Source organism: Lampris incognitus, chromosome 8, assembly GCF_029633865.1.
Source record: "Lampris incognitus isolate fLamInc1 chromosome 8, fLamInc1.hap2, whole genome shotgun sequence".
NCBI classification, from domain to species: domain Eukaryota; kingdom Metazoa; phylum Chordata; class Actinopteri; order Lampriformes; family Lampridae; genus Lampris; species Lampris incognitus.
The window spans coordinates 50,442,514-50,465,104 of NC_079218.1; the positions used below are offsets into that span (position 1 = coordinate 50,442,514).

Genomic DNA, 22,591 nt, shown 5'->3' on the forward strand with positions numbered 1-22,591 from the left:
CCAATCCGGGAAGGGCTGCAGACTACCACATGCCTCCTCCGATACATGTGGAGTCGCCAGCCACTTCTTTTCACCTGACAGTGAGGAGTTTCACCAAGGGGACATAGCGTGTGGGAGGATCACGCTTTCGCCCCCAGCTCCCCCCCCCGAACAGGCACCCCGACCGACCAGAGGAGGCGCTAGTGCAGCAACCAGGACACATACCCACATCCGGCTCCCCACCTGCAGACATACGGCCGATTGTGTCTGTAGGGACGCCCGACCAAGCCAGAGGCAACACGGGGATTTGAACCGGTGATCCCCGTGTTGGTAGGCAACGGAATAGACCGCTAAGCTACCCGGATGGTTTTGCTTTAAACATTCATTCCTCCTCCCCTTTTAAGGGGTAGAAAACTAACCTTTTACTCCTTCCAGCCAAAAGCAAACCACTATAATTTGCTCAATGGATAATAGTAGAGGAACTAAGGCCTCTCGAGGTTTAGATGCTCTTGCCCGAGTTGGATCTCAGCACAACCATGTTTTTTCATAACTTCAATGTCTAGTTTTTGAAATGGATGGTTGTATAAAGATATTTTACTGCAAAATTAGTTTATTTGATTGATGTTTGAATCCTCCCCAAGACAGGAAATAGTGGAAATGTACGTAGGTCTCTCCAAAAGGGACAGCGTCTGCCTTGTCGCACAAATCTCTGGAAATAATGATCAGAATGTCACCAAGTTTGGGATGCATGTTCACAGACACTTATTGCCTACAGCAAGACAAAGATTTCATCAATACCTTTGCTCATCTTTGAAATTTATACACTTAAACACACATGAATCATAGGTAGAAATTGAATGGGAAATTAAAAGTCCAAAAGGTGTGTGTGTGTGTGTGTGTGTCTGTGTGTGTGTGTGTGTATATATATATATATATATATATATATGTATGTATGTATGTATGTCTATCATTATTAAAGTAAGGGGGGAGGCCAGTCACCAAAAAAATGTCATTGTTATGTATGTTATCTTACTATAAAAGTAGATTTGGGTGTCCAGAGCCTTCAGCATCTCAGGGCAAATCTCATCCACACCCAGTGCCCTGCCATTGAGGAGCTTCTTTTTGTTCTTCAATTTTCCCCCCGTTTTCTCCCCAAATTGTATCTGGCCAATTACCCCGCTCTTTTTTTCTTCTAAACTTATTTCTGATTTTTCCCTTGTTCTCCCAATTTAGTGGCCAATCGCTCCCTATTTTAGTTCAAACACCCACCCTCGTACTGCATGCGTTCGCCAACTGCATCTCTCCGGCCGGCAGTCTCGAAGGAGACGCCTCCCCACTTCCGTGACAAGGTGAATCCAGGCCGAACCACTGCTTTTTCCGACACACACACAGACGCATTCGTGTGATAAACACAAGCCGACTCCGCCCCCCTCCTGAAGGCAGCGTTGCCAGTTATTGCTGCGTCATCGAATCTGGCCATAGTCGGATCTGACGAGACCGGTGCGCGAAACCCGGTCCCTAGTGGGCAACTGTATCGACACAACCCCGCTCTTTTTGAGCCGTCCTGGTTGCAGCTCCACCCCTTCTCTGCCGATCCGGGGGGTGCCCCGACTGACCAGAGGTGGCGCTAGTACAGCGACCAGGACAAATACCCACATCCGACTTCCCACCCACAGACATGGCCAATTGTGTCTGTAGGGATGCCCGACCAAGCCGGAGGTAACACGGGGATTCGACCCGGTGATCCCAGGTTGGTAGGCAATGGAATAGACCGCTACGCTACCCGGACGCCCACTGAGGAGCTTCTTAACTACCTCAGAGACCTCTGTCAGGGATATGGGTGGGGCTTCCCCCAAGTCTTCAGACTCTACCTCCTCCACCGAAGACGTGTTAGCCGGATTCAGGAGCTCCTCAAAATGTTCTTTCCACCGCCCGACAACATTCTCAGTCTGGGTCAGCAGTTCCCTTCCCCGGCTGAACACAGCCTGAGTCAAGGCCTGCTTCCCCTTCCTGAGTTGCTGGATAGTTTGCCAGAACTTCCTTGAGGCCAACCAAAAGTCCTCCTTCATAGCCTTGCTGAACTCCTCCCACATCTGAGTTTTTGTTTCTGCGACTGCCGAAGCCACAGCCCTTCTGGCCTCCCAGTACCTGTCTGCTGCTTCAGGAGACCTCTGGGCCAACTAAGCCCGAAAGGCCTCCTTCTTCAGCCTGATGGCGTCCCTCACTGCCGGTGTCCCACAGGGGGTTCTTACGTTGCACCTCGACAGGCACTGATGACCTTATGACCACAGCTCCTATTTGCCGCATCTGCATAGAGGCTTTGATCATGGCCCTCTCAGACTCCATGTCCCCAGCCCCCCTCGGGATACATGAGAACTTCTTCTGGAGGTGGGAGTTGAAGACCTCATGGACAGGGGCCTCCGCCAGATATTTCCAGTTCACCCTCACTACACGTATGGGTTTTCCAGGTCTTTCCAGCAGCCTGCCCCGCCATCTGATCCAACTTACCACCAGGTGGTGATCAGTTGACAGCTCTGCTCCTCTCTTCACCTGAGTGTCTAAAACATATGGCTGCAGATCTGATGATATGACCACAAAGTCTATCATCAATCTTCGGCCTAAGGTGTTCTGGTACCAAGTACACTTATGAACTACCTTATGTTCAAACATGTCGTTTGTTATGGCCAATCCATGACTCGCACAGAAGTCCAATAACAAGGCACTGCTCAGGTTCCAGTCGGGGAGGCCGTTCTTCCCAATCACACCCCTCCAGGTTTCGCCATCATTGCCCACGTGAGCGGTGAAGTCCCCCAGCAGAACTATAGAGTCCCTAGGTGGAACCCTATCCAGGACAGCACCCAGAGACTCCAGCAACGCTGGGTACTCTAAACTGCTATTCGGTGCATAAGCACACACAACAGTCAGAGCCTCCCCCCAGTGACTCGCAGTTGTATAGAGGCAACCCTCTCATTCTCTGGGGAGAACTCCAACACGGCGACGGTCAACCGGGGACTTGTGAGTATCCCAACACCTGCCTGGTGCCTGTCACCTTGGCTAACTCCAGAAACGTAGAGTCTAGCCCCTCTACAGGAATTTGGTACCAGACCCCATGCTATGTGTGGAGATGAGCCCAATTAGATCTATTTGGTACTGCCCCAACTTTCGCACCAGCTCAGGCTCCTTCCCTGCCATAGAGAGGACATTCCATGTCCCGAGGACCAGTCTGCAATGCTGGAAGCCGGCACGCCCCGGTCCCCGCCTTTGCCTGCTGCCCGGCCTGCATTGCATCCTACCCTAATGTTCATCCCCGCGGGTGGTGGGTCCACGGAGTGGTGGCTCCATGTTGTTTTTTCGGGCTGGGCCTGACCGGGCTCCATGGGCCAAGGCCCGGCCACCAGACGCTTGTCGGCGAGCTCCCTTCCCAGGTCTGGCTCCAGGAGGGGGCGGCAGTTTCCCTTTTCCGGGTGAGGTGCTGTACAATAGTTGTAATTACTAAGGTTCCTGATTATGAACAGAAATGACACTTGATCCCAAATGCTTGGTACATACTATGGCTTGCAATTTTCCTTTCAAACCTACTCTGACTATATGATGCCTTGTTTCATTTAGCTCATGTCCTGTGTTGCTGGTGATGATTCTATATAGCAAAGTCTAAAGCGGCATGCTCCAGACTAGAGGTTTTCATTTGGTTTACGAGACCCACATTTGACCTCACCTGTGATGTCATATAACATTGGACATTATATTGAAAATAAGTGTTAAATAACAAGAGATCACCCCATCATTTTTAACATCAAAAATCATTCTAACTGTAATACCAGCTGATGTAAAATTTCTGGCTTTTACTTCTAAAATCAGATTCATTTTATTGAAATGTAAAATGCAAATGAGCTGAGCTGATGCCACAAAACTGCATATATGTTGTTGGTAATGGTGCTTAAAGGTACGGTTCGTAATGGCATGCAGTGCCATTGCTATGCGGAGTACTGCAACAACACAAAAGCTCTACTGACAAACAAGAAACATTGTGTATTTTTTTTTAGAAATAGAGACAACTGAACGCCTCAAAAGGATTTGAAAGCAATGCTGCATTGGCTCATTTTCTCATTTGTAAGAAATAAAGCAAACAACATTTAGGAAGTCTGACCAAAACAACAGCAGAAGTGAGGCAGACAGCCACTGTGTGCATCAGTTGCAGATTGCACCTTTAACTTTTGCAGAATCTTTTTCTATATCATGCTGATTTGCCTCAATGTATTTTCTATTTGTCCTAAATTTACTGCTACATATATCCACAACCCAGTCAGAGTGGTCCCTAAGCCCATTGTTGTCACAACCCACTTGTTGTGAAACGCTGTTCTAGACTGGACCTTAGGCATGATATGATTCCAAGAAAGGGTAGGGAATAAAAGGATCAGGGTCAACAAGAGCTAGAGGACAAGCCTGTATCTGGTTTAGCCGTATCTCCTGCAAAGGTTTTCTGCCATCTGCTACCAGAGGACTGGCTGTGACAAACCTAGAGTGGCACCGTGCATGACTTGAAGAACAATCTCTCCATAAATACCCCCTGCAGATACTCTCATATGAACAGTAATGTTTCACAAGGACAAATTAGTGGTTAAAATACCAGTGCTTCCCTCACTAGGACAGAGTGAACTGTATAACCAGGGGTCCTTCCATTTAGCTGCATACACAACACCCCTGCGCACCACATCTTGTCTGTGGCAAACAGACCCGCGTTGTTAGAAACTGTTGGATCAATGCAAAAATACTAAGCCACACATGCAGTCAGAAAAGATTGCGGCATGATGGATGCTTCAATACATTACGCTTAACGGGAACTTATATAAAAAGTAACCCCAGTAAAATCAAGCTAAATTGATTAATGATCCTCCCTTAACTCCACTACTCAAGATTTTGTTCTTTTATCAAGCTTGTGGTGCTGTCCTAGGGACTTGTTTCAAAAAATATGGTCAGATTTATTTATTTATTAATTTGGGTCACAGATTAGCCTCTAGCAAAACAAAACACAGTACAACCACTTACAATCGCAACATCCATCGCACTTTGTCCGTCTTGGGAGAGAGATTCCTCCTCTGTTGCTCTCCCTGAGGTTTCTTCCTATTCTTTCTCCCTGTTAAAGGGTTTCTTTAGAGAGTTGTTCCTCCTCCAATGTGAGGGTCTTATCTGATGTGAGGGTCTAAGGACATGATCTTGTTTTGCTTTAAAGCCCCTTGAGGCAAATTTGTAATTTATGATATTGGACTATATACATCAAATTGACTTGACTTCCTGTAATTGGTTATTTAGCTTGAATTGCCAAGAGTGACTTGTCAGGAACTTGGCTCTAGCTCAAATTTTGGGAGCGTGCAGTTTTACAAACGTTTTGGTCAAGTCAAATTGTTGGAATCCCAAGAAAGTGGACATTCTGAGGATCTGGTTATATTGTAGTTCTTATTCTTAATAGACTCAATGCAAGGACAGGGATCCCCCCCCCATGACCATGCTTGTGTACGTAAATCCTGTAGGCCATGCCAAATGGTTGCTCAAGAGTTTTATATGATTCTGACCCTGATTTTGAAGATCATGTTAATTAAGTTATACGGTCTTGTATCCTCCAGTCCATCTCAAAACTAGGGTTTCTTTGACCCTGACAGGATGATACATGCTTTTGTTTCATCTCGTTTGGACCACTGTAATTCTCTGTATTCACTCGTCTAAGCCAAAATTATCTCTCCTGTCTACCGCTTGTGCAAAGTGCAGTCAACTAAATCTAAGCGACATGATCTTATTACTCCAGGGTTCCCCAATTAGTTTACCCCAAGGGCCAAATTATGTCATGCATGCCAAGCCAAGGGCCAAAATGTCTGGGCTTTTTTTCCATTATGCCAGTTAAAATTGTTTTATGTGCAGATGTTGTTGCTGCTGTTATGATTATTGATATTATTATTATTATTATTACTAGTAGTATTAGTAGTAGTAGTTGTTGTAGTGGTGGTGGTGGTGGTGGTGGTAGTAATTTAGGCCTGGGATTCTTAAAGCCTGTGTTGAGAGTAACACAAGAAAAAATAATGCACTCTTGAAATAAAATGAGCCCAAAACCAACCATGTAATTATGGACAAATGGACAAAAATAAATGGATGTTCATTCACCAGTCAGTGAGAGAAGTGAGACTGATGGGATGAGGCAATCCTTCTGATGTCGAGTCTGTATTCTGTTGTGGCAAGCCTGGGGCACTGGCCAAGATGTGCACTGGAGAGTCTGTCTCTTTCCTGGTTCTTGATTGAGTTGAATAAAGAAAACAATGACTCACATATGTACGTGGAGCATTGCAGCAGCTCTCATGTTTTTGAATTGGGCTTGGGGAACTACGGTGATCCAAAAGACACTCACTCCAACGTCCTTGTGTTGCAGAGTGCTTTGAACAAATTAGATGCTCCCATCTCCAAGACCTCCATCTGAAGAGTTGCCTCATCTGCAGTCCACTGGCCTTCAGCCTAAACAGAGGACGGCTGGTTCAGGAAGAGGAGGATGTCACCTGAGAGGTTAGGGGAGCTTTCAAATCGTTCCTTGACGTTTTCTGCCGGGCTCATCACAAAATCTTTCATCGCTGGATCTTCCATTTTGTTCTTCTCGCAATGCTCCCGCAGATGTGAAAAGTGCAACTTTCTCTCTTTCGAAAAGGTTCAGCTTTCACTGGAAAGCTTCAACCGCCTCGTACACGTCTGCAACAGTGTTGTTCTTGCCTTGTATTTGCAGATTAAGGTGATTTAGATGAGACATGATGTCAAACAAAAAAATCACATATGCCATCACCTTATTGTCATTTAAAAACCTCTGATATTCTTGGGCTTTTTGGCTTCACAGTCCAGATAAAAATGACCCAAGCTCCTCGCGCAGGTCGCACACCCTCTCCAACACACGGCCTTTGCTCAGCCAGTGAACATCATCATGCAGCAAAAGATCCTTGTGTTCTTCTGACTTTTCCTCCAGCAGTACTCTGGAAAGGTGATGTTGCAGACTAGAACTCCCGCGAATGAAATTGACCAGTCTCGTCACAGTATCCATCGCCTTTTTCATTTCCCCACACAGTTTAGTGCACAACACTGATTTGTGAATAATGCAATGAAATGCTAAGAGCGCTGGGTTGACAGCGGCAAGCCTGCTTACCAAGCCCTTACGTTGTCCCACAATTGACGGTGACAATGGACACAATTTTGCTCATATCCAAACCATTCTTCTCAAAGAACTGTGTTAGTTCATTAAAGATGATTTCCCCAGTTGTGCACCCAGGCAGAGGAAGCAGACAAAGTAGCTCTTCCCAAAAGGTCCATCCGTCCATCCATCCATCCATTATTGTAGCCACTTACCCTGCTCCCAGGGTCGCGGGGATGCTGGAGCCTATCCCATTAGTCATTGGGCGGCAGGAGGGGAGACACCCTGTACAGGCCGCCAGTCCATCACAGGGCCCATCAAAAATCTTGCAAACACATGTACCTGTGCCATATTGGTTTCGTCACAGGACGAGTCTATGGCTTCTGCTTTCTTGAAATCGGGGAGTAGATTGGAAAAACACTCCTCCGCCTAAAAGTTCTACTCTTCTTGTTGCCGTGTTAGCCAACAGTTCATCTGCTTTAATAGCTCCAAAACCGTTTTCTAGTTTTTCTCACCATGACTTAAAACTTTGCGAACCATATCGACTGCACACGTTTTAACCAACTCAACATTGATGATGCAGCTGTTGCACTCTCTTGTGCCGATGTTAATTTACAGACAGTAGCAACGGAGTGCTTGTATGATGTCATCATATTTGCTCTTTTTTGTTTGCGGTGATCTGATTTCGTAGGGTAGTTGGCAGCATGCATAGTGTTGAAGTGTTGCTTGGGAGTATCTGTTTTGCAGACAGCTACGGTCAGCATGCATATCAAGCATGTCGGTTTAGCCTTGGCGTGTTCTGGTAAAATAAAACAAAACTGATGAGTCCAGTCAGATTTGAACTGACGGTTTTCCTGGTCAACTTTCTGCTTTTTCGTGCAGGCCATGTTCTGGGTTTAGGACAGTTATTGATTATCTGTGACTTAGCTGGTGAGTGGCTCTGTCTAGTCAAGGACCATGGCGAGCGCGGAGTACGTCTTACGTCTACGTACACTCTATGACATAGTGTAAGTGTATGGTGTGGGGGGAGGTAAAAATAAAGTAAAGCAGCACGCACTTTATTTCACATGTTGCACACTTTATTTCACATGTTATGACAGGCGCGTTAGTGCCAGTGGGTCGACGCGGGCCAGACATTTGGCTCTCACGGGCCGGGTGGCATGCTGGAGTATGACATCTCACCCAAGTGCTGCTTGAGAATTCTGCAGATTAGATCTGGGTGATTAACGTGGTCTAGTGATGGACTGCTGCGCAAACTAACCCTCACCGCCTCCATGGCCCTGTCCCTGAGTCTGTACATAATCTCCTCAGACTGGTCTGTGTGCTTGATAGTCCTTCTCCTCATCTACATCCCCACCATGTCAACCCACTCCTGAATGTCACACTTATCTGACCCATCTCCGCTGAAGGCTGGTGGATCTTTGGCATCAGATTCCACGATAACATTCACTTGTGATAGGTCTTGGTTTGTACCCTGGATGTTGGAATCCCTAAACACACTACGAGACCGGGAGGGCTGAGAAGCTTTACCAAAACCACCCTCAGTCAGTAGCCTGGTTGTAACCGAGTCACCTGTCTGCTTGCCTGACTCCTCCATCAGCACACCTAACTCTCTAGTTGCATCACCTGAGACCCTTGGTGTGGGTGTGCTTGGTGGCATATTCACGTTGTGTTCACCTGTACAAGCATCGCTGTGTATGACATCATCAAGAGCAACGAAACCATGCTCTGAGCTGGGGTCTGTGAGGTGAACAGAGCTTTTAGGCCTAGCGCCATTGTAATCTACACTGGCATCAACACCCTCTGCCATTTCCTGCATGAACCTTCCCCAGAACACATCAAATATATACAGAACAAGGGAAAATGTTCTATACTTGATGAGGAAACAGCACTAAACACAGCTGAGACTGAGAATTGCACTCTCAAAGCTAAAACATGTGGTATCGCACAGTTATGACTTGGGTAATTGTGCCCTCGAAACAATTAACTAAATCACTGTGAGGACGATGTGACTTGAAGAAATCCATCCATCCATTATCCAACCCACTTAGTCCGCTCTCAGGGTTGCGGGGATGTTGGACCCTATCGCGGCAGTCATCGGGCGGCAGGCGGGGAGACACCCTGGACAGGCCGCCAGTCGACCACAGGGCCGGCTGACACACACACAGACACACACACACACACCTAGGGCCAATTTAGTATGGCTGATTCACATGACCTGCCCTGTGACGGTCTGGCGGCCTGTCCAGGGTGTCTCCCCGCCTGCCGCCCAGTGACTGCCGGGATAGGGTCCAGCATCCCTGTGACCCTGAGAGCAGGATAAGCGGCTTGGATAACGGATGGATGGATGGATTCACCTGACCTACATGTCTTTGGACTGTGGGAGGAAAGCGGAGCCCCCGGAGGAAACCCTCGCAGACACGGGGAGAACATGCAAACTCCACACAGAGGACGACCCGGGACAAAAACCCAAGGTTGGACTACCCCGGGGCTCGAACCCAAGACCCTCTTGCTGTGAGGCGACCGCGTTAACCACAGCGCCACCGTGCCGCCCGACTTGAAGAAATGTATCCTCAAAATAAAAATGAAAAAATTATTTATTAGTTTTTATTTTATTTTGTTGCTTTACTGTTTGTGCTTGTCGGACCCACTGTAGTGCCTATCTACATAGCATCTGAATTATCACAGTTATAATTGCAGTTCTTTTTGTTATGACTAAGGCTCCCTCTTAACCAGAGCATCACCAGAGCATCGCACAAAAGGCATCACTTCACATCTTGTCCCGTCTGTGGGAGGGAGTGGTGACGGAGCACTTGGCCAGGCCCGGCCAAATGGAAGTAAACACTGTGGGTTACACAGCGGAGTCACGTGACTGCAGTGTTGCAGTGCTGGGCCGGGGATCCTGCAGGAGCTTGCAGCATTCTTCTTGGCTTCCTGCCCTTTTTTTGGCTTGGCGTATCCACACTATACTGCTCCACACATATGAGTGTGTACACCCACACACATATACACACACACACACACACACACACACTCTGTTAATACACTGTTATGTCACCCTGCCACTCCAGCCGCCCTCCCCCCACAGGTCTGTTTAATGGAGATTGGATTTAGACCTGGCAGAACATATGCCCTGACAATAGGGGATTTGTTTCCTCTTCTCCTGCCTCTGCTGAGACGGTTAAAGCTGTATCCAGTGAAACATGTCCGCTAATCCTCTGGCACAGGTGCAGATGGGGATATTGAGCATCGTAGTCAGCCGGTGTTACCCCCTTCCCAGAGACACCATGTCCTTCTGTAAACCCGTCGTAAAAGGTGTCTTGCAGCGCTCCTTCACATCCCCGTCAGCGTACTGAAACATTCGGAGGCGACTGCCTTCCCGGATACTGTTCCTTTCCAGATACTACGTAGGATGGCGTTCAGTCTCGAGGCCTGGGCAGCAAGGCTTACTGCCCTGTGAGGGCGTCGGTGAAATGGACGCGTGAATCCACAGCTACCACGCTCGGTACAAGAGTCCGTTTTCATTTGAATGGCCTCCATGGCAGCCCTGTAGTGGACCATATGTGGAATCTTTCTGCCAGCGTTCCCTGCCGCTCCTGACTGCAGCCCGTGTTTCGTATGCAGGCGTGTCTGCAACGAGCAATATTGTTTTCTTGTAAAGAAATAATAAAACCGCTTGTAAGAACAGTCCGAGTCATAATTAATGAATTGTGTTGTTGGACGTGAATACTGAATATTTAAAATTCAAGAAATGCCCCAGTTAATTTGCATGATAAGGAATCAGACAGCAGTCTTACTAGCTAACCCTGAGGCCAAGCTGACGAAAACCTGCATCACACAATATGTCCTTTCACAGGGGTCTGTCCCCTTTTCATGCATTGCTGTGTGATGTGAGACTCATATGATGTGTTGTCCTCCTCTTTTCTCCCTCAGAGTTCCATTCAGATCACGTTTGACTCGAGTCTCAAGATAACGCCCTCTGCTGCGATAGACAGCGTGACCTGCACCGACCAGTCACCACACCGCATGGTAGGTCCAGTCTTTCTGATCCAGCCGCCACAAATAGTTAACCGCAGGACGTTGAGTCAGTTCAGCTGGACACGACGTTTATTGAGAGAAACGTTTCATCGCTCATCTGAGGGCCCAGACACGCCAAACTGACTAGCGGCGACCAGGGCCCACTGTTGCGTCGCCTCGCGTCGCCTGCCGTCCGGGCCAAACGGTAGCACTTGAACACAGCGCAAAGACGACAGCCAACGGCCAACTAGCGTGTACGTTCTGCACCGATTCGCTAAGCTGAACAGCCAATCAGAGTGTTCTCTCTCACCAACGGGCTCCGCCGATTCAACATGCAGAATCGACCGAAAAGCTGCTGACAGGAGTCCGACTAGTGCCGACGGTGCGGGACACGCCGCAAAAACTGGGGTCACAGATGCTCACCGACGGTCCGACATTGGCCGATGGCCGACCATCGGCCTGGTCTGTCAGGGCCCTAAGTGACCTCTTCAGTCTCAACTGACTACAGGTATCCCCACCCTTACAAACAATACAGTTGCATAACGACCGAAACCAATGATCGGTTTCATATGCAAATTATCATGACCATTAACTACTAGATGTGTACTATTCATGTGTACTACTCAGAGGATTTGGGAATAGTTGCGATCACAGCATTGTATGATGACAGATTATAATAATAATGATAATTAATAATAAAAAACTTTATTTATAGCGCACCTTTCTAAACAACGTGACAAGGTTCCCTACACAACAGGATAAAATAATACACATAGTCAAGATGCATCCATCCATTATCCAAACCGTTCATCCTGCTCTCAGGGTCATGGGGATGCTGGAGCCTATCCCAGCAGTCATTGGACGGCAGGCGGGGAAACACCCTGGACAGGCCACCAGGCCATCACAGGGCCATGCTCAAGATAAAACAACAAAATATAATGAAAATATAGGACATAATATCAGATCCGCTCCACAGAACAAGGTAAAACATGGTCAGGATAAAGTAACAAAAACGTAATTAAAACATAGAGAATTGGAGCCGATAACACGAGGATTATGATTAAAAACAATTCAAACAAGGTGATAAAAGGAAAAATATGACGATATAAAGGATTAAAAATGTAAAATTATAAAAGTATACGACGTAAACAACATAAAAATCTAAAAATAGATAATAAAATTGCACAACAACGGATTTACTATAAAAGAAAGTTTTAATAAGATGTACTCTTAGCCCCCCCCCCCCCCCCGTTCAGGGATGGTCGTTCCGTCTTCACATAGATGGCCTCTTTGACTCCCTGTTCAAACCAGCGTTCCTCCCTATCAAGGATGTGCACATCCTCATCCTTGAAAGAGTGACCACTGGTCTATAGATGGTGTAGACTGTGGAGTCCTGGTCTATAGATGGTGTAGACTGTGGAGTCCTGGTCTATAGATGGTGTAGACTGTGGAGTCCTGGTCTATAGATGGTGTAGACTGTGGAGTCCTGGCCTGATGTGTTAGATCTCCTATGTTGTGTCATCCTCTTGGCCAGCATCTGTTTGGTTTCCCCCGAGGTACAAGTCACGGCAATCCTCCTGGCATTTAACAGGGTACACCATATTGCTCTGTTCGTGCCTGGGGACCCGATCCTTGGGGTGGATCAACTTCTGGCGCAGCGTGTTTTGGGGTTTGAAAGCAACTGATATGCGGTGTTTAGAAAATACAAGTCTCAACTGTGCCAACACTCCTGCTGGTCGTTATGCCACTGTATTGTTTTTAAGGGTGCGGGCACCTGCAGTCAGCTGAGACTGAAGAGGCAATTTAGATGAGTGATGAAATGTTTCTCTCTCAATAAACGTGTCCAGATGAACTGATTCACCTTTCTGTGATTTTATTTCCTGGATTATTGAGCACGCATCAAGACACAAATAGTTAAGTTCGTTACACCTGCAATAGACACGTTATCATTTTCTAAACAAGCATCATTAACAGCCTACCTAGCAATATGTGACATTTGATGTGAACATTTTACCCAGTGTGGGATGTTGGATGCAGATTTTCATGCATTTTCTTCTAGAGCCCGACTGATATTGGATTTTTAGGACCAACACTGATTTCTATATTTGTGGATTTAAAAATTTGATAATGATATATCAGATGCAGGGATCGCTGGTTCGAATCCCCGTGTTACTGCTGGCTTAGTCAGGTGTCCCTACAGACACAATCTGCGGGTGGGAAGCCAGATGTGGGTATGTGTCATGGTCACTGCTGTGACCATGACACTCTGGTCAATCAGGTTGCCTGTTTGAGGGGGAGGGGGAATAGCGTGATCCTCCCACACGCTACGTCCCCCTGGGGAAACACCTCACTGTCAGGTGAAAAGAAGCAGCTGGCGACTCCACATGTATTGGAAGAGACATGTGGTAGTTTGCAGCCCTCCCCGGATCGGCAGAAGGGATGGAGCAGCGACCAGGACGGTTCGGAAGAGCGGGGTAGTTGGCCAAGTACAATTGGGGAGAAAAGGGGGGGGGGATAAATGATATATCAGAAGGTATTCTTTTTTTCTTCCAGAAACACATCTATATATATGTGTATATGTATATGTGTGTGTGTGTGTGTGTGTGTGTGTGTGTGTGTATATATATATATATATATATATATGTGTGTGTGTGTGTGTATATGTATATGTATGTATATATGTGTATATATATGTATATATATGTGTATGTATGTATGTACACTACCGTTCAAAAGTTTGGGATCACCCAAACAATTTCGTGTTTTCCATGAAAAGTCACACTTATTCACCACCATATGTTATGAAATGAATAGAAAATAGAGTCAAGACATTGACAAGGTTAGAAATAATGATTTGTATTTGAAATAAGATTTTTTTTACATCAAACTTTGCTTTCGTCAAAGAATCCTCCATTTGCAGCAATTACAGCATTGCAGACCTTTGGCATTCTAGCTGTTAATTTGTTGAGGTAATCAGGAGAAATTGCACCCCACGCTTCCAGAAGCAGCTCCCACAAGTTGGATTGGTTGGATGGGCACTTCTTTGAGCAGATTGAGTTTCTGGAGCATCACATTTGTGGGGTCAATTAAACGCTCAAAATGGCCAGAAAAAGAGAACTTTCATCTGAAACTCGACAGTCTATTCTTGTTCTTAGAAATGAAGGCTATTCCATGCGAGAAATTGCTAAGAAATTGAAGATTTCCTACACCGGTGTGCTACTCCCTTCAGAGGACAGCACAAACAGGCTCTAACCAGAGTAGAAAAAGAAGTGGGAGGCCGCGTTGCACAACTGAGCAAGAAGATAAGTACATTAGAGTCTCTAGTTTGAGAAACAGACGCCTCACAGGTCCCCAACTGGCATCTTCATTAAATAGTACCTGTTAGAGCCTGTTTGTGCTGTCCTCTGAAGGGAGTAGTACACACCGGTGTAGGAAATCTTCAATTTCTTAGCAATTTCTCGCATGGAATAGCCTTCATTTCTAAGAACAAGAATAGACTGTCGAGTTTCAGATGAAAGTTCTCTTTTTCTGGCCATTTTGAGCGTTTAATTGACCCCACAAATGTGATGCTCCAGAAACTCAATCTGCTCAAAGAAGTGCCCATCCAACCAATCCAACTTGTGGGAGCTGCTTCTGGAAGCGTGGGGTGCAATTTCTCCAGATTACCTCAACAAATTAACAGCTAGAATGCCAAAGGTCTGCAATGCTGTAATTGCTGCAAATGGAGGATTCTTTGACGAAAGCAAAGTGTGATGTAAAAAAAAATCTTATTTCAAATACAAATCATTATTTCTAACCTTGTCAATGTCTTGACTCTATTTTCTATTCATTTCACAACATATGGTGGTGAATAAGTGTGACTTTTCATGGAAAACACGAAATTGTTTGGGTGATCCCAAACTTTTGAACGGTAGTGTATATATACATATAAAAAGAGAAAGTGTATGTTTGTATGTTCGCTTAAAACTCCAGAAATACTCACTGTAGAACAAAAAGAAAGGTATCTTTAGAATCGGCACTTTCCAAGGATTGCACAGTTCGAAAAATATTTCAAAACCCAGGTAAAAATTTTATTTATTTGTGAAAGAGTCATTCCAACGATGCTTCGTGGAGACGTCCGGCAAATCCTTCCAGTGGTCAAGGGAGGCACTACACTTAACACTGTCAATGCTAGCCTGAAGGCACGCGACGTGGTTTACCCTGAGACGCTTGAGCACTGATTGATTAATACACACATTGGCAAAGAAGCTTGATGAATGGATTGAAAATTATGACACTCGAAGCTTTTCGTTAATAACATTCGTTTATTCGACATTCGTTTGTCATGTGTATCATTATCATAAATTATCCTATATTTCATCATCGATTATATCGTGTTGGTTGTTTTGGTGAGAACATTTTCCCCGGGCAACGCCGGGTACTTCTCTTAGTAACATAAACAAAGGTTTCCCTAACATTTTTCATGCGTAGTTATTTAAGAGTCCTCACCAAGATAACACGACATAGTGCGGTTTAAAATAAACTCATTGATATGAACTGGCTAGAGAGAAATACAAGTTGATATTTCTGGTGAAGTAGAGATGACATTCTCACAAGTGCTTTTCACGTTACACCTTCTATTCACACGAATTAGTTAACGATACTTTCCCATTGAATGTCAAAAAACACTAAGATGTTAGTTAAGGGGGAAAACTCCGGGGAGAGTGTGTATTTTTGGAGCAACAGACCTTCGAAGCAGTGGACTTCTGTTTTCAGGATCATGGGCTGTCGGGCAAATGGGCTTTTGGGGTTTCGGAATAACGGGCCGTCAGAACAATGGGTAGTCCCCAAACCAGGCATGGCTGACATGAAGTTTGTCAGGTTTATTTAGGCTAAGAGAAGAAGCGATATAGGGATATTTATCATTATTGTTATCGGCACTCGCCAATTGTCGGGCTGACGGTGGCCGGTAGGAACATTTTGACGTATCGCCCAACCCTAGTGTGCTTGTTTCTGTGCGCTGCTGATCTTGCACACTACTGGGCCTGTCAGCCTGATTTTTGTTGTCCACAGTTATGACTGTGTGATGGAGGACTTCTCGTGGTTGCTGTAATTCAAAACCTTTGACGAACCTGTTGTGTACAGTAATTGAGTTCTAACTCCTCGGCTGGTTTTTTGCCCAAGTCTGAGCACCAGAGAAGGGGAGATATGCAGCCAGTGGCTCCGTATTTCCCCTTCTCTCGGTAGATGAAAAAGGGGTGGTTTATCACAAAGTCCAAGCCACAGAGAAGGGGAGATCCGCCTGGGGGGATCTGCACTCTAGTTAGTGCACTTCTCTAGTTTAAGTAATGTATTTCACGTGAAAATGATTAACTTACCATTAACACAGGTGATCTCCGTTGTGGGCTACTCTGCTCGACTCTGCTTCGGTTGTTCGATTGTTGTGATTTGAAAGTGCTTGAGTGCTCTGACAGGCGCCCACAGATAAAATGTGTCATTAGTATTATTGTTATTATCATTATTATTACCATTTGTGGCATGTTGACAACAGTGGAGTTACAAACTATGCAGCGACAACGCTCATAACATGGTTGAAGGATCCATCTTCCGTCTCCATTTCTTTTTTGATTGTCATTTATCGGCCGTTATCAACGCTGATACCAAATTATCTGCAATTAGCTGATATCGGCCGATAATATTGGCACGCTGATTTATCGGCCGGGCTCTATTTTCTCCATGTTGACTAGCTGGTAGCCTTAATATTTGAATTGAACTGATTCTAAAATCCAACAGACTTTAAAAAGCAAGATAAGTGTTTCCCCCACCCAGTTGGAGTGTCTACTTAGGTCAGAGCAAACTGGCAAATGCACCTCTGTTTGAATCCGATATCTGTCTTGACGAGATAATAAAAAAGGGGTACTTAATAAAATATAAGTACTTGGGCGTTCAGGTGGTGTGGCGGTCTATTCCGTTGCCTACCAACACGGGGATCGCCGGTTCAAATCCCCGCGTTACCCCCGGCTTGGTCGGGCGTCCCTACAGACACAATTGGCTGTGTCCGCGGGTGGGAAGCCGGATGTGGGTATGTGTCCTGGTCACTGCAGTAGCGCCTCCTCTGGTCAGTCGGGGTGCCTGTTCAGGGGGGAGGGGGAACTGGGGGGAATAGCGTGATCCTCCCACGCGCTACGTCCCCCTGGCAAACCTCCTCACTGTCAGGTGAAAAGAAGCGGCTGGCGACTCCACATGTATCGGAGGAGGCATGTGGTAGCCTGGGTGGAGGCAGCAACCAGGACGACTCGGGACAGTGGGGTAATTGGCTGGATACAACTGGGGGGGAAAACGGGAAAAAATCCAATCAATCAATCAATGAAATACCCCTGTCCTTATTTTTGTAGCTGCATGCACACCCTCACCAACTACTCTGAATGTATTTAAAATGTGACATTGCCACAACGATGACCAAACTGGGACCGCTTCAGCAGTGTTGCTCAGCCTAGGGAACACATTTCAACAGCTTTCTTCATTAGCGCAGGAGTAATTTGTTTGTGGGTAGTCGTTTGTTACTTGTGTGTGTGTTTTTATGTGTGCTTGCACGCGTCTTTCTGAACAGATGGAAGGAGGGACGCATCACACTTCCTCTGCTGGTCTGGTCTCATATCACAGTCAGGACGCTGCTTCATGTTAGCAGACCGCTCTGGTGCTTCTGCTGTAGTGTGTATTTCCTTGCTCGTTTCAGGTTTTACAGTGTTTATGCAGGGTGGACGCGGTGACATTTCCAGTGACTGTCACCCAGCAGTCCCCGGCCGCTGTTTCCATGGACACCTACCACATCACGATAGAGCCCATGGTAGCACAGGTACAATAACACCATCTGGATTTTGTGTTTTGCAAATTTAAGTGTATGGCTTCTCGAACAACATGGACGCCAAGGTTTCATTTGCATTGTTATTCAAAGGTACATATGATTTGCATGTAATTACATGCATTCCTTTCGCCATTGTATGTCACGTGACACGTCAGTCGTTTATCCCGGTCTGACGTAGATCACAGAACTCCAGTTTTTGGTATGTGTATGTGTGAATCAAGAGACGTGGGGAGCGTGTGTCTTTCTGACAAGTTTTCCATGTCTGCATCCACTTGTGTGTCCCTACCAACTGTCTGCTCCCATCAGCTGACGGTGTGTTTGGAGGAGCTGGAGGAGGAGGGGCTGCTGGTGTCCTGGACCCTCTTCAAGCAGCCAGTGTTTGCCCTGACTGTCTCTTCATGCAGGCTGCAGAGACAGGTTCGACAGCCCCCCCTACTGTTTACACTAATATGTTAGTTTATTTATTTGTGATACTGGGCTATACAAATAAAGTTGACTTGGGTTTTATGCCATTCCACTGATTTGCACATGTTGGTTTATTATGTTTGCCCCTCTGTTCTTCCAGGGCAGTGACGGCATGGCAGATCTGAACACGATTAAAGAACTGGTGGAGGACACTCTGTTTAGCACCCAACCCGCCATGGTCCTCAACCTCAAGACCAGTGTGTCTGATCTTATGGTGAGGAACATTCTCAGCCTTCTCAAATGAAAGTCTTAGCGCTGGGGAGGTACTTCCTGCTTATTTTTAGTGAGAAAATCAACTTCAGCTACTGAGAACCTGTCTAACAAGGGCCTAGTTTTTAGAATAAATGCACGGCCGTGGCTGCATGATGGGTCCTCTCCTGCAGGGATTTGGCTTTTCAGATCGATGTCCTCTCCTCCACTTATTCATAGGTCCCCACAGATCATCTGCATGGGGGATCGAACTCCGTATTACAGAATGTTGCTGTTCGACGGCTGCTGCTGCGGCAGCTCAGGGTAACCTGCCACAAAGGTCAGCTTTTTTTTCCTTCAGCTTCAGCTATCACCCAGCCAGTAACATCCAGCCAGTAACATCCAGCCAATAACATCCAGCAAATAACATCCAGCCAGTAACACCCGGCCAATAACATCCAGCCAGTAACATCCAGCCAATAACATCCGGCCAATAACATCCAGCCAGTAACATCCAGCAAATAACATCCAGCCAATAACATCCAGCCAGTAACATCCAGCAAATAACATCCAGCCAGTAACATCCAGCCAATAACATCCAGCCAGTAACATCCAGCAAATAACATCCAGCCAGTAACATCCAGCCAATAACATCCAGCCAGTAACATCCAGAAAATAACATCCAGCCGATAACATCCAGCCAGTAACATCCAGCCAATAACATCCAGCCAATAACATCCAGCCAGTAACATCCAGCAAATAATATCTAGCCAGTAACATCCAGCCAGTTATATCCAGTCAATAACACCCAGCCAGTAACACCCAGCCAATAACATCCAGCCAGTAACATCCAGCCAGTAACATCCAGCAAATAACATCCAGCCAATAACATCCAGCCAGTAACATCCAGCCAATAACATCCAGCAAATAACATCCAGCCAGTAACATCCAGCCAATAACATCCAGCCAGTAACATCCAACTTGTAACATCCAGCCAGTAACACCCATCCAATAACATCCAGCCAATAACATTCAGCCTATAACATCCAGCCAGTAACACCCAACCAATAATATCCAGCCAGTAACATCCAGTCAGTGGCTCAATGTTAACTAGGTTGGGACTGTGTCAGTGACTGACAAATGGCTAACCAACCTCCATCATAAAGCAATAGAGGCATTACTTTGGCTTTACAAAGAGTCATGTGAATAGCTTTATTGGGTTATTGATACACACATTTTTTGCTCCACCCCCTCTGCAGCCCTCCCTGGCTCGGCAGAGGGGGTGGAGCAGAGACTGGTACAGCTCAGAAGAGTGGGGTGATTGGCCAAGTATAATTGGGGAGAAAAAGGGTGAAAAATACAGGGAAAAAAAAAGAATGGCTGCCTTCCAAGCAGCTGACCCGGGTTCGATTCCCAGTCAACGCACTCATAGGTCAGCACAGTGGCGCAGTGGTTAGCGCTGTCGCCTCACAGCAAGAGCTTCCTGGGTTTGAACCCCAGGGTTCTGCAACCTTGAGGGTCATCCCAGGTCATCCTCTGTGTGGAGTTTGCATGTTCTCCCCGTGTCTCCGTGGGGTTTCTCCGGGTGCTCCGGTTTCCCCCGCCATCAAAAATGACATGCATGTTAGGGTTTACACTCCTGTCTGTGCCCCTCAGCAAGGCATGGCAAGATGAGCTGGAGTTGGTCCCCGGGTGCTGCACAGCGACTGCCGGCTGCTCCTAGCTACACAGCTAGGATGCATGATGATGAAATGCAGAGCATAATTTCTCTACGGGGACCAATTAAGTATCTCAAAATGAAAAAAAAAAATTACAAATACGAAAGAAGAAATGATTGGACATGCTTGCTTGAGGAAGGGCTAACATAACACCAATCATTCAAAGAAAGAATATGTACGCAGAATGTATAGAAACTGGGTCATCTCAAAACCACATAAACCCTTTAATTGATATAATGCCTTTAACGGGTTACTCTCAGGAAAAAGGTTGTTGGTTTGCTGTAAACATGTTGGATGTGTGTCTGCAGATCTGTGGTCCAGGCCAGGGGAGCTGTGCTGTGTGCTGAGCCTTGACCCGCCCACCACGGAAAAGAGAACCCACTTCCTGCCCGTCCCGAGTAACACTGCCGCCTCGCTGGAATGGAACAAAGACATCACTCTGTAAGATGGTGTCTGCAGAATCCATCTGCAATCGATTTGCCACACATGCCCCTACTCACATTTACATTAGAGGCAATATTCACGCAGGAAGTTATTTCTCTGATCACAGGCCAGTTGATTCATTTTTGTAGTCTACTGACCACTCAAAGCTCTTTACAGTGTACGCCTCACATTCACACACTGATGGCAGAGGCTGCCATGCAAGGCGCCAAGCTGCTCATCAGGAGCAGTTGGGGGTTCAGTGTCTTGCTCAATGGCACTTTGACATTCTCTCTGAAGGAGCTGGGGGTTGAATCAGTGACCTTTCTATTACTGGACGACCAACTCTACTTCCATAGCCACACTGCCCCTCTCTGTAAAATTCAAAATGATGCCCAACGGTGTTTCAGTGATGTCTGGCATCAGCACAAGTTAACCTGCGTAGAAGTGATGAGGAATATCCATCCATCCATTATTCGAACCGCCCATCCTTGCTCAGGGTCACGAGGATGCTGGAGCCTATCCAAGCAGTCATTGGGCGGCAGCCGGGGAGACACCCTGGACAGGCCGCCAGGCCATCACAGGGCCAACACACACACATTCATACCTAGGGACAATTTAGTATGACCGAGTCACCTGACCTACATGTCTTTGGACTGTGAGAGGAAACCAGAGCTCCCAGAGGAAACCCACGCAGACACGGGGAGAACATGCAAACTCCATACAGAGGACCTCCCCGGACGACCCCCAAGGTTTAGACTACCCCGGGGTTCGAACCCAGGACCTGCTTGCTGTGAGGCGACTGCTAACCACTGCACCACCGTGCTGCCCATGACTAGGGATATTACAACTTATTACAACATAGCTGCACAAACGAATCCAGAGAACCACTATCCATTATTGGATTAGGCGTAACTTTCACAAGCTGCTTCAATTACAGTAAATCTGATTTTGTGGCTGCAGCATGTTTACTCGGAGCCTTTGTGTTTGGAATGGATTGTGTACTTTATGGGAGCATGCAGATCTGAACCAGGAAGTGTTTTCATATTTCTGTAAAATAACCACAGCCACTCTCACAGTGTCCACCAAGTCTGGTCTCTGGTTCACTGTAAGTGGATCATCAACACTTATCGCAATTTATTAGACTCGATCAGAAAGTGTGTTTTTTTATGGTGTTGTTTGCCTTTAAGTGTAACGTTGCTGTTTTCTGTGTGTTAAGGGATTTAGGCCCAGACACCAAAGAGCTGAGAATAAGACTTCTGGAGCGGAGCAGGAAGCGGGAACGTAAGGCACTACTCAATACTAATTTACTGCTGGCTACCGCTCAGAGACCTCATCAGCACTATCGCCCTGCTCTATTGTGGACATCCTGCGTATCTGTTTCAGCATGAGATCATCCTGAAACAGACACGCAGAATGTCCACAACAGTGCCTTGCGAAAGTACCCAACCCCCTTGACAGTCATCACTAATTTCTGGATTATAAAAGATACTCACACATCTGTTCCTGAACAATATTATTTTTGTGAGCCCATAAGATCTAACAGCATGTTCCCAAAGCCAAAATAAGTTATGTTTCGCTGACTTTTTGTAGATAAATTAAAAACTAAAATATGGTGCATAAGTATTCAACCCCTTGTGCTCGGAAGTTTACACAAATGACAAATTATTCCTAAAACAAACTCAGGTTAACACAATTCGACATAATTAGTGTGCGCCTGTAAGATATTAAAGTAACGGTCTGGTTTATGGGTATAAAAAGCACTTTGTGTGAAGTTCATTAGCCGGGCGTGAACTCCATCAG

General features: G+C 46.2%; 1 protein-coding gene across 1 annotated transcript in view; it reads left to right on the forward strand.

Moving 5' to 3' along the window:
• Positions 1-22,591, forward strand: part of c2cd2l (c2cd2 like) — a 47,764-nt gene that overhangs the window by 10,724 nt on the left and 14,449 nt on the right. Inside the window, exons 3-9 of the mRNA XM_056285243.1 lie at positions 11,069-11,164; positions 17,868-17,987; positions 18,303-18,413; positions 18,562-18,675; positions 18,891-18,990; positions 20,677-20,809; positions 22,008-22,072. Coding sequence (XP_056141218.1) covers positions 11,069-11,164; positions 17,868-17,987; positions 18,303-18,413; positions 18,562-18,675; positions 18,891-18,990; positions 20,677-20,809; positions 22,008-22,072 — 739 coding nt within the window. The remainder of the gene's footprint in view (positions 1-11,068; positions 11,165-17,867; positions 17,988-18,302; positions 18,414-18,561; positions 18,676-18,890; positions 18,991-20,676; positions 20,810-22,007; positions 22,073-22,591) is intronic.